This window comes from Rhynchophorus ferrugineus, unplaced genomic scaffold, assembly GCF_030347505.1.
Source record: "Rhynchophorus ferrugineus isolate W39M unplaced genomic scaffold, kcgeb_rfMv2 rfM10, whole genome shotgun sequence".
NCBI lineage: Eukaryota > Metazoa > Arthropoda > Insecta > Coleoptera > Curculionidae > Rhynchophorus > Rhynchophorus ferrugineus.
The window spans coordinates 1,884,848-1,897,773 of NW_027472589.1; the positions used below are offsets into that span (position 1 = coordinate 1,884,848).

Consider the following 12,926-nt stretch of genomic DNA (forward strand, 5'->3'; position numbering starts at 1 on the left):
CGTTATTCGTACAGTATCTCAACATAATTCGGTAATACTGGCCTTTGACAGGTGTGAGTATAATCTTTTACTTGTAGTTTATATTATTTATACATTAGATATGCCTAGTACAATCTTAATTTACAAATTAATTTATTACTACTGTTCTGTTGTACTTGCATTAGTATACAGACAAGGCGTGTACGGGATTAATACATCAGTATGTCCCAAATTAAAATAAATTTAGACTACTTAAGCTAAAGTTAAGAATACACTTATATACTGAACAATATACACTTAATACTGAACAATATACACTTATATACTCCTGTGTGTTATGCAGTAGCTGTATTGCTTTACGTTGCTTTGATTTAGCAACCTTATTTCATATTTTAAGGCGAAATCTCGGATTACTTCATATATCAGTAGCGATACACATTGATAATTAATAGTAGAATTTTGTTTTGGGTGCGTTGGATTACTAGTTGGTTTGATGTTTTAGTGCAACCCATTGGTTTTATGATTGACTGATAAACCAATTTCTTTGATTTTAGGTCAAGTTGAAAGTATCTTCCGACTAACCAATACGTCAAGTTGAAAGTATCTTCCGACTAACCAATACAGTTGCTAGACTTTGAGTGTAATCTGCTGTGATTTTTGTCTAACATGATATTTCCAATTTAACCTACCATCGAGATGTAATGCTGAGGTATTTAGCAATTCTGCTGAGGAATCGAGCGTCGGTCAAGTGATATGATTAGGTTTTAGTCATCTCGCACAAAATTCACATAGACAGATTCGGTGCTATTAAGCTGTATTTTTCAGTCTCTAGTCCATTTGTAGACCTTGTTGACCGCTACTTCTACTTTTTCTACAGCCTTAGACAGAGATATGCTAGATATAAACACATATTTGTCTAAATATTACATGATTTTATTGAGAAAAAAAATTTGAAGCCGCCCCATCATAGATAATTCACCACTATTGTGTTGATAAAAAAGAGTAAAAGGTCAACACATTCATTATGAATTCCTTCTGTCAGAGTTGTGAAAGAGAAAGTGTTCACAAGAAATGTTCTTGATTGTGTTTCGTCACGAAATCCTGGAATTATTTGCCTCTGGGATTGGGTCACAACAATCACTTTCTCACACTTCGGGTCTTTTTCATTAATAATTCTGCTGGCATCATTTTCTAACCTACTCCAATATCAGTACTCACACATTCCTTATCAAATGTACAAACACAGGTACAGATATCATGTTTTTTAATAACTAGTGCGAACAATGACTCTAATATTGTAACGTACTCTGTATAGACAGTGTTAGATAACTATTTAACATTAGATAATCTCTGCCACTATGAGAGATTGATAATTATGTTGATATGGCCACATCTAGAATATATTATAATTTTTATTCTTGTTGTAATTTTAATTACGTTTTTTAAATAATTTTGTACCAGTAATATATAGTATGCTATTTTATGGATTAATATATATTCTTCTTTCACATATAAAAAATTAGTATTTTGCTAGTTTGCTACGGATTTTATGAAATTTTCACAATCATGTATAACAAATTAATAGACAAGTAAAACACAACAATCGAATTATCAAATAATAAACGTAATATGTTTCAGACTATCGAAAAGCGCATATGCTGATGGAACCAATCATATGTTTGCTAAAAATAATACGAAAAAACAGTTTTTTTAGTCGGATCAGAAATAATCTTTGCTAAAATCATCTAAAACTATCGGTAACAAAATCTAATGATTTTTGAGAACGACATTGAAAATATAGATCAGAATGGCTCACTGGTCTTTCAACCTGTTAAACAAACTGAGGGTATAGTAGGAAGTGATTTTTCGTTTTCCGTATTCACTAGACACAGTATCTTTAGAATATGATGCCATTATAAGTGTAGAAACTAGTGTGTTCAAGTATGAACATACATACAAAAATATATCTACCTTTTCGTAAAACTAAGCCTTCAAAATAGGCTTTTCATGGTTCTTCTTCCTTGGACTATTACTTTGATCTTTACATAGTCAGTAGTTACTGTGGATTAGATCTAGGTTATGCTATAAATGGCATTCAATTGTCAATTCAACTTGTTTTTTTCTCAATTGTTTTGAAAATAAAGAAAGTTTCACTAAAATCACTGTAACTTTTTAAACTAAACATCAGATTGGTATGAGATCTGAAGGTCTTATTGACTGGAACTTACTGGGTTCTTAAATGTTACCGACTTTAAAATCTATCTAATTATGAAATGGTTTTGCTAGTTTTGGTTAGCACTTAAAACAGTGGCGCAAATAGAATTACTGAAGGAACTAATAATCATATTTGTCACATTTTATCTTACTCTTACTTACAAAAATTCTTTCAATTTTTATAGATATATTTGGTTACAGTCTTCAAGTTCTTCATATATATCGTTTTGTGTTTCGTGTTTAATGAAATCAACAGGTATACCAGCTTAGCGGTTTCTCCTCTACTAATCATATTATCGACACTATATTTTCTCTTGATGTACTGCATAAATAGCACTGTATAATGTTACATTGTTTTCTGACATATAACTCATCTATGATATCGTTATTATTTTTTCGTTTTTAATCTCAGTTGATTTAGTGATCTCATTATTGTCATGTATGTTCATTTACTTTGTTTTGTATTATCATGCCTTTAATAGGATAACCTCCTTATTAATCTGTTTATTGAATGTGCCATTATATTTTACCTGAATATGTACAATTTAACAATTTAAAATGTAAATAATTAGATATAGGTTTTCTATTTGACATCCTTTCTTAATAGTGCCTTAATTATTTTCTGGTCTAGTTTTCGATTATTTTACATACCCAAAACACAACAATAAAACTTTAGCACACTACAATTTTTTTTATTGGCATTCTTATTAAAAATTAACTTTCATATTTTAGAATCTACAATGAAACACGGTTCTTCATGGTATTGATGTAAACATTACAGAGAAACAGCTATTGTCGGCGTATAAGTCTCGAGTAAAATTTTTTCGCTCTAACGACAAAACTATAGCACGGACAGGGAAAAATAATAATAAAAGAACTGATCAATGTTTTTAATTTTTGTTGCAGTAGTGCATAGATCCTCAGGTTCCTTATCATATATCTTCAGAATCCTTAGGTTTTTAACATTATTTTAATTTAATTTTTTTCATTGTTAAATGGTCTGTCAATTGAATATACAACACATGCTAGCTTACCCCAATAATTTTCTACCTATTTGTAGCAAATTAGTTTTTTTCATAGTTTAGATTAATTATACTATTAATTTCATCCGTATTTTTTAACAGGTCAATTGAAAAGTCCCCGGCCTGACACATAGATGACACTACTAGAATTAAATCCATATGTTTTTTAGTTAGCCCTAACCCTCAAAAGATGCGTGCATAAATTTGACAGCTGTCGGATCATTAGTTTGTGAATTATAGCATTTTGCGTGAAGCAATATTTGTTATTGTGAAAAAAATTGATAAAAAGGAATTTCGCGTGTTGCTATATTTTGCTTTTTGAAGGGAAAAATACAGTTGAAGCAAAAACTTAGCTTGATGCCGAGTTTCCGGACATTGCCCCAGGAAACTCAGCCATCAAGGTTTGGAATGCTAAGTTTAGACGTGGCGAAATGAGTACCGAAGACCACAAAATTATTTTGAATGACCGTAAATTGAAACTGAACGAAATAGCAGACACTCTAAAGATATCAACTGAACGTATACATCATATCATTCACGAATATTTGGGTATGAGAAAGCTCTGTGCAAAGTGGGTGCCACGCGAGCTCACTTTTCACCCGAGTTTTTGCATCGATATGTGACAACGGACGAAACTGAGGCCTATTTTGAAGTAAATAATAGATCGTACTACAAAAATAGTATCGGAAAGTTGAAGGGTCGCTATAATCAGTGTATCACCCTTGAAGGGAATTATGTTAAATAAAAAAAATAATTTTGCCAAAAAAAATGTGTTTTACTATGGTAGGCCGGGGACTTTTCAATTGACCTGTTAAGGTTTATTGAAAGTTGTAATGAAAAATGTCTAATGGGCTAAAGTTTTGTCGCGAGGTATAGGGACCCAATAGAACTCGCCCAGGCGTATATCTGGCGAATAAGACTGCTTTTTAAGAACAAATCATTCGTTTTCGATTTAGGATATGACCTGATTTCAGACATACCCCGTATGGTAACTGCATAATATGCAAGAATTTTTTTCTTTCGTCGCTCGGCTTCAAGTCATGTCAAGGACCACTTGTACCACTTTCACTGCTCGTTTTGATTGAAACCGTTAATGATATTTGAAAGACTTTTAAAAGAGACTAGATTCGAATAACGTACGACACGTTCGACCGAATCCAGCTAATGTTTCAAGACGTTTTCTCATTTCTCAAGTGGGATAATAACGAACGGTGTTGAGTCATCGTTAGTGAAAATAGGTATATTTTCGAAAATGCGCGCTGCGATTCGTTCTTGGGAAATGCGTGCAATATTTAAATAACATGTACATAAATTCAAGGTCTACTGCGACCAGTTTATGATCACAGCGCTGCAGGTAAACGTGATAAGACCGAGATCAACTGCAGGCCAATTTAAAACGAATATGACTTGATATTGTAGCAAAAACGACATTTATTTCTATCATCGAGCGATTCGCATGGCTTGTCGGTCGAAAATTAAACAGAGATCTCATATTTTATCAAATTAAATTCAATCATATCAGATTAGGTCGGTGCTTAGAGTATAACGTCAACGATTACGTAAGATGATGTTGATTAAAACGAAAAAAGAATCTGCGGTGGGCGTTGAATACGAATATTTTTAATGTTGATTTTGCTTGATTCTGAAGTGGTTGAGAGAACGACACGTATATACGTAAAACCGCTATGTAAATTGAGGATGGATGGTTTAGCGATGAAACATCGTCTAGATTGTCTTGTTTTTTTATTGTGTATACTTCATTACAATAACTTGACATTTCTACTAAGCCAGTAGAGTTTAGAATTATATATTTGTATAAGGAAAAAGTGGAGAATTATTTGAAATTTGAAAATGGTTAAAAACGAAGTTAACATTTTGCATATATGGTTGTATTTTTATCAGTGTATCTGTATTTTAACTAACGTTAGGAAGAAAATTTCGAAAATTCATCAAAATTGTGGCAAGAAAAACGATAAAAATGTTTATTTTATTATCTGTGCAGCTGTTTCTGAGATATTCGCAAAAATGTCGTCTTACCAGTTTTTCGTAAAAAATATATTATAGTCAGAGATATATATGGAAAAAGTGGAAAATTTTTAAAAATCTCTAAATGGCTTGCAACTTTGGCATCTTATCAAAATTATAGCCAGAAAAACGATAGAAATGATTATTTTACTATCTGTGCAGTTGTTTCTGAGATATTTGCAAAAATGTCGTCTTACCAGTTTTTTGCAAAAACCATATTATACTGAGAAACTTCCAACAAGTTCATTTTACGTTAAAAATTGTTCTGCCATCATGTTGAGGATAAAATTTTGCATATGTGGTCGTATTTTCATCAACTTATCTGTATCTTAACTAAGGATATGAAGAAAAGTTCGAAAATGACCAAAAAATGGCAATTTTCCTGAGTATATATATGGAAAAAGTGGGACATTTTTTAAAATTTCTAAATGGCTTGAAACTTTGGCATCTTATCAAAATTATAGCCAGAAAAACGATAGAAATGATTATTTTACTATCTGTGCAGTTGTTTCTGAGATATTTGCAAAAATGTCGTCTTACCAGTTTTTTGCAAAAACCACATTATACTGAGAAACTTCCAACAAGTTCATTTTACGTTAAAAATTGTTCTGCCATCATGTTGAAGATAAAATTTTGCATATGTGGTCGTATTTTCATCAATTTATCTGTATCTTAACTAAGGATATGAGGAAAAGTTCGAAAATGACCAAAAAATGGCAATTTTCCTGAGTATATATATATGGAAAAAGTGGGAAATTTTTTAAAACCTCTAAATGGCTTGAAACTTTAGCATCTTATCAAAATTATAGCCAGAAAAACGATAGAAACGATTATTTTACTATCTGTGCAGTTGTTTCTGAGATATTTGCAAAAATGTCGTCTTACCAGTTTTTTGCAAAAACGACATTATACTGAGAAACTTTCAACAAGTTCATTTTACGTTAAAAATTGTTCTACCATCATGTTGAGGATAAAATTTTGCATATGTGGTCGTATTTTCATCAACTTATCTGTATCTTAACTAAGGATATGATGAAAAGTTCGAAAATGACCCAAAAAATGGCAATTTTCCTGAGTATATATATGGAAAAAGTGGGAAATTTTTTAAAATCTCTAAATGGCTTGAAACTTTAGCATCTTATCAAAATTATAGCCAGAAAAACGATAGAAACGATTATTTTACTATCTGTGCAGTTGTTTCTGAGATATTTGCAAAAATGTCGTCTTACCAGTTTTTTGCAAAAACGACATTATACTGAGAAACTTTCAACAAGTTCATTTTACGTTAAAAATTGTTCTACCATCATGTTGAGGATAAAATTTTGCATATGTGGTCGTATTTTCATCAACTTATCTGTATCTTAACTAAGGATATGAAGAAAAATTCGAAAATGACCAAAAAATGGCAATTTTCCTGAGTATATATATGGAAAAAGTGGGAAATCTTTTAAAATCTCTAAATGGCTTGAAACTTTGGCATCTTATCAAATTTATAGCCAGAAAAACGATAGAAATGATTATTTTACAATCTCTGCAGTTGTTTCTGAGATATTTGCAAAAATGTCGTCTTACCAGTTTTTTAGGATATGAAGAATGAATGAAGTATATGAAGAAAAATTCGAAAATGACCAAAAAATGTCAATTTTCCTGAGTATTAGCAAAGTTCTTGTACATGTGTCTTAGTTGAGACGTTCGTATCCTCCATATTATCCAAATATTTCCCCATGCGATTATTAATAATTTTTTCGTTTTTGTCTAACTTTTCGATGAATATTCGGTACAGGAGTTTTTTCTGTCGACAAATGTTATTTTGAAGGAACGTATGATGGTTTATCCTCCATATAATCCAGATATTTCTCCATGGGATTATTATTTATTTAAACAGAAAATTGGTGGATTGCTCTTTCGAAGGCCTAACAAAACGATCGAACGAACTTCGGTACCATCCAGTACACAGATAAGCATCGCAATAAAAAGCTCACCAAAGCAGAAAATAACAACAATAGAAATGAAAAAGACCTACTGGTAGAAAGAAACCGCGAGAGACTTTCTCGTACCCGTTATGTTCGCGGCCCCCCAGCACCGTGACAGTACCATTTCGTGTTTTGTTTTTAACAAATGGGAAACGAACCGACCTGGCTGGCTCAGTCCTCTCTCTCGTTTCGTCCGTGCTCCGTCGGAATACGAGATCGCGCCCAGCCAACTCGATCCGGCGTTATTACGTAAAAAAAAAGAGAGACCCCGCGTAAAATTACGTAAAAAGGCGATGATAAAACTGTGACTCTCGAGTGGTACCGCCGTCGGGACCCTCGGCAACACGGAATTACGATGATGTAAGTACGAGAGTCTAGTTCTTGAAGGTCCTGGCAGGCGCACAAGAATTCGAATTGCGACATTGCCAGTTCTCGTAAATTATACGTATATTTGAAGAATATAATACAAACATAATATTAATATTATAATTCGAGTTACACTTTTTTGTTATAATTTTCAGCTCCTATATTTTTTATATTATTTATTATAGCAATATAGTAAATTAACACTAATAAGCTACTTGTTTTTATCCTAATTTGTTACAGTTTTAAAATTACAAAGTACTTATTCTACGATAGGCACCCTCCAATGACTAGGATTGCAGTGTCATCTACAAATGTAGTAACAAATTTTCATTGAATGTAGGCAAGTCCATAATATACAACAGATAAAGAAGTGGTCCCAATATATTTCCCTGTAGCATACCTGCTTGTATTTTACTCAATAGGCATTTTACTCAGAATATGCATTTTCTTTGAGTCTGAAGTATCGGTCACTTATATATGATTCTAAAATGTTTGAATATCGGTCAGGGAGGAGCATTTTAATCTTATGTTTGTTACTGCCATGCCAAATTTTATCGAGGGCTCGAGCTAAAAATATTACAGACAAACTTTTTTCTTCTAGTGATTTTTTATGACATTGCTAATTCTGTGAAACTGATCAATCGTGGAATGTTGTTTCCTGAATCCAAATTGATAATCAGGAATAAGATGATTTTCCTCAATGATTGGTTTTATCCTTTTCAATAGAAGTTTTTCGTATAATTAGGATATTGTCCACAGCAGTGAATATTGAACGGTATGATTGCTTTCCTGGGTTAGTAGTCATAGTTACTTCAGCCATCTTCCACAGTTGTGGTACATGTTGTAGTTTGAACGAAGCATTTATTAGGTTGATGGTTACATAATCTACCCAATGGGCAATAAGTATTTCTTATTTACATTGGTACATTGGTATCACTTCATTTGAAACATAGTACGGAGTATCAACAATAGCACGCAACACTTTATTTTGGAACCATACAGCAATACTTTATTGTCTAATGATAACTTGGATTTGCCTCCGATGAGTTAATACATTTGATATAATTTAAGTCCAAGTTGTTTTCGTTTAGAGAGTATATGCTTCTTCCAGGTTAGGCGTTAACTAACATCCTCTGCTGGGGGAAGTTGACAATGATTGATATTCATTGGTGGACATGTTCTTCTATGCAAGGTAACAGTTATATGGGTGGATTTTGTTTCATTGGCTTTAATGCTCCATGTCTTCAACTACAGTTGTATTTGCTCCAGGTGGGTTTGTAGGTTTATTGATGCTGTGATCTTTATGAGATGCTGTGTAGTTATTTTTGCAGTGGGCTCTATATAGAAGATATAGTATTGGACCCAGTACACTACCTTGCGGAACTCCTGAATATGTCGATGTACTTTGATATGCTCATCGTCTTGTTTTACAGTAAAACATCTACCAGTACATACGATTTTAGTAACTGATGATTCGAATGAGGGAGAAGTTTCTGTAATTTAACCTGCAAGCCCGGAAATGGCTACTAGGAAAGCAGGCGAACAATGTCTTTTAGAATTTAGATCCATGTATATATTGTTTACAAATCTATGCACTTGTTCGATAGTCCCATGCTTATTGCGAAACCTAAACTGATGTTCTGGAGTAATTTTTCTTTTTTCTATTGTATAGTTTTGCTTCTTGATGTATAGTTTCTCGAAAACTTTCGAGATTATCGGTAATAAACTCATAGGCCGGTAGGAGGTGACATCTTCTGGTATTTTTCCTGGCTTGAGAATCATTAATATTTTAGAAAATTTCAAGATGCTAGGAAAGTAATTAAAATCAAAATATGAGTGTCACAACATCAAATATGTTCTAAAGAGATATAAATAATGAAGAGCTAAGAGAGCCCTTACCAGTATTAGTATCAAAATAGAAATGATAGCCCTAGTTCATTGAACGTTAGTTCTCGATCGCTTGTAAATGGCAACGTCGTAAGGGTAAAATTGGCGTGATATTACTCCATATTATATGTAGATATTGTAAATCGTTCAGTGATCAATCTTTTTCGTTTTTTTTTTGCAGAGACGAGCGTGAGAAAGTACGAGTGACGTTCTTCCAACAATCGAAACCTCTGGAGGTGGATTTGCCGGATGATCCGCCATTTTGCGACCAGCAGTTCATAATGTCTTCGCCCGTGTTAAAAAACGATGTAAATCACATCGTGTATAATCGAACAGAGAGGTAAGTGTTTGCAGTAAATGCGATTCGATTTTTTTATGACCTTGGCTACCTACGATCGTTATAATTTACAATGGGCAGGTTTTTTTTACGTGATCGATACACTGCACCGCTCTGTTTTTAAACTTTATACGATTTTTATTCGACATTGTTGCTTGGTACATACGTGAACAAAATAGAAATTAAAGAGTTAATACCAAAAATACTTCATCAAAGATACTTTTATTATCAATATACAAGGTGGCGCAAAAGTTCCGCTACCATTTTGATTGCCTATAACTTTGCTCAAAAAGAACGTTTTTACGTTCTTACGTTCGGTTCTTTTTCTTTTTTAAGTCATTTTTCATGACATTCTGCAACATCTGAGGCCGAATTTCTTTAATTTCGTGACTATTATTATCTTTAAGATGTTGAATCGTTTGGGGCTTATTCACATAAACTTTTGATTAAAAAAAAACCATAAGAAAAAGTCTGTTAAGTCCGGAGATATGGCTGGCCATGCTAAATCGTCACTAAGCGAAATTAGTCTTCGTGGAAAGACGTCATTCAATAATTTAATTGTTGAACAAGGTGTGTGTGGTGTAGCCCCATTTTGCTGAAACCACATGTCCTCTAGTCCTTGCTCTTCCATTTCAGGTACAAGAAAATTTCGAATCATGTCTTGGTACCGTTTAGCTGTAACAGTAACTGCAAGACCTTGGTCATTTTCAAAAAAATAGAGATCAATGATGTTTCCAGCATGAATATCACACCATACAGTTGTTTTTAGTGGATGCAATGATGTTTCATGAATTTATTGAGGATTCTGTGTTCCCCAAAACCGACTGTTCTGTTTCTTGACGAGGCCACTGAGAAGAAAATGGGCTTTATCGTTCATTATCAATAGTCCTAGGATTGCATTACTGTACTCAACTTGTCAGGATCAGGATCTCTCGGTAGCAATATTTGGACTAACTGAATTTTGCACGGAAACATTTTCAGATCAGTTTTTAAGTGTGTAACTGGGAACCACGTCTCCGAATTAATGTTTCTGGAGACTCTGCATTTTCAGCATCACGAGACGTCCGTTGTCTTTCAGCACGTGGTTTGTCTGCTGTCGTACTGTACTGGCGAAAATTCGCCTGTAAAAGATAAATTGTGGTTTTGTGAGGTACTGGATATTTTTGACGCAAATTTCCGATATTGTCACTATTTGTGTTCTTTCTTGTGACGTATATTTATCAATAATAAAATTTAGACGTTTACACAGCACAATAGTTAATGCGCGAAACTGAGCTAATAGTAGCGGGACTTTTGTCCCACTTGTTATGTATGATTCTGTCAGGTTTTCTTTAATAATGTAGATCTGATATTTGGTAATGAGGGTTAACATCACTTAGTATACCACGATTTTTAATTTTTATCTATATTAGTTTATTTTCTTTCATTCCTGTCTTTGTTTTTCTTATGTTTTTCTTTGTATCCTGTTAAATACAAGATGAGCTTGCTGAGTCTTTGAACGTTGATAATATAATACTTAAATGCACACTGTGTCATCCAAAAGAAAAGAGAATGGGCTAGATCATTTGAAATCATAAGATGGATAACTGGGGATCAATAATATATATGTTTAAAATCATTCAATACGAATATTGTTTCATCAACATTATGGTTATGTGATGGTAGGTTGAATATTAATAGAACGAGCTTTTTTATATCTTTCTTATGACAACTTACATTGGATATGCTCAGCGCAATCTTCATTTACAAATTATTGTATTACTATTGCTCCGTTGTACTTACACAAGAACGATAAATACACCGATACATACATCTGGATGTTATTCCTGATTACGTAGCTGTAAGCATTCGTTTTGGCAGCGTTGGATTAGTGCAACCCCATGTTTGCACCCCCATTGCAAGTCCAAATAGGCGTTATAATAGACTGATAAACCAATCTCTTAGATCTTCCGACTAACCGATATAGTTTTTTGATAAATTGTTACAAAAAAGCATAACATAACAATCACGTAGCTCTCTATGTATAAACACAATAACGTAAAATGAAAATCTGAACTGAAATGGCTCCATCAAAAGTTAATACAGAAAGGGTCGCGCTTTAATCGACTTGTTGAAAGTCGAATTTGTTATGAAATACTAATGTAGGTTAAAAGGTCGTAAAATTTGCAAGACCTCTACCCGAAAGGAAGGGTCGAAAACATTCATAAATTGTTTTGAATTTTTTAGAACGTTCTCAACAAGAACTATGTTTAAACGGTTAATTTTGACGAGTATTCAACTTCTTGGAGATGAGTGTGACTCAATAATTAAAATTAATTACTAAACATAAAAACTGCTAATCGCGGTCCACATATAGCTCGCTGGACATCTGACACAATACCGTTTTGCATACTGAACAGTATGTTTGAACAGTTACGGACAAAGAACGCCAAGAATTACATCGACAAAAAAAAGATTAGTTAAAAAATAATTAACATTTCAATCGCCCACTATATCCTGTTGTTTTTATTGCTTAAAATGAACGAAGAAGGTCACATAATATGTTTGATGGGAGAGAGACGGAGAACCTAGGCGATTACTTGTGCTTACTATCATGTTGTGTACCTAGACATGTTTCTCACAATTATCTTGCTGTAGCATATATTGGGATCAATTAAATTATAGCTATCGGTTGACCTTTGACAGATTTCCTTGACTCGTGTCGAGCTTCACCGTGTTTCTTAGTGGGAGTTGATTTCAATTATAATAAACAAATTAAGTGACTAGTTGTTTTGCTTCAATCTGTATTTTAACAAATACGAGATTCTATTTTGTATTCTGGTAGTTTTTTAACCGACTTCAAAGAAGGAGAAGGGTTCTATGTGTGGCTGTATATATTTTTTAATGTATGTTCGGCGATTTCTCCGTCAATCATGGACCGATTTTCAAAATTCTTTTTTTATCCGAAAGAGTGCACTTCCGAGGTGGTCCCACTGGAACCAAGTTAGGATCTGATGGGGGGAGGGGAGAAATCGAGGGAAAACCTAAAATTTCAAAGACACGTACAACGTTTTCACATATTTTTTATCTAAAATAATCAGATATTTATGTGTGAAGTTTAATTATTTTTTGAATTTTAGTGAG

General features: G+C 33.2%; 1 protein-coding gene across 1 annotated transcript in view; it reads left to right on the plus strand.

Annotated features, from left to right (window-relative positions):
- The window catches only part of LOC143203743 (uncharacterized), a 120,054-nt gene that overhangs the window by 79,954 nt on the left and 27,174 nt on the right, over window positions 1–12,926 (plus strand). Inside the window, exon 4 of the mRNA XM_076416003.1 lies at window positions 9,648–9,806. Within this exon, the coding sequence (XP_076272118.1) occupies window positions 9,648–9,806 (159 nt within the window). The remainder of the gene's footprint in view (window positions 1–9,647; window positions 9,807–12,926) is intronic.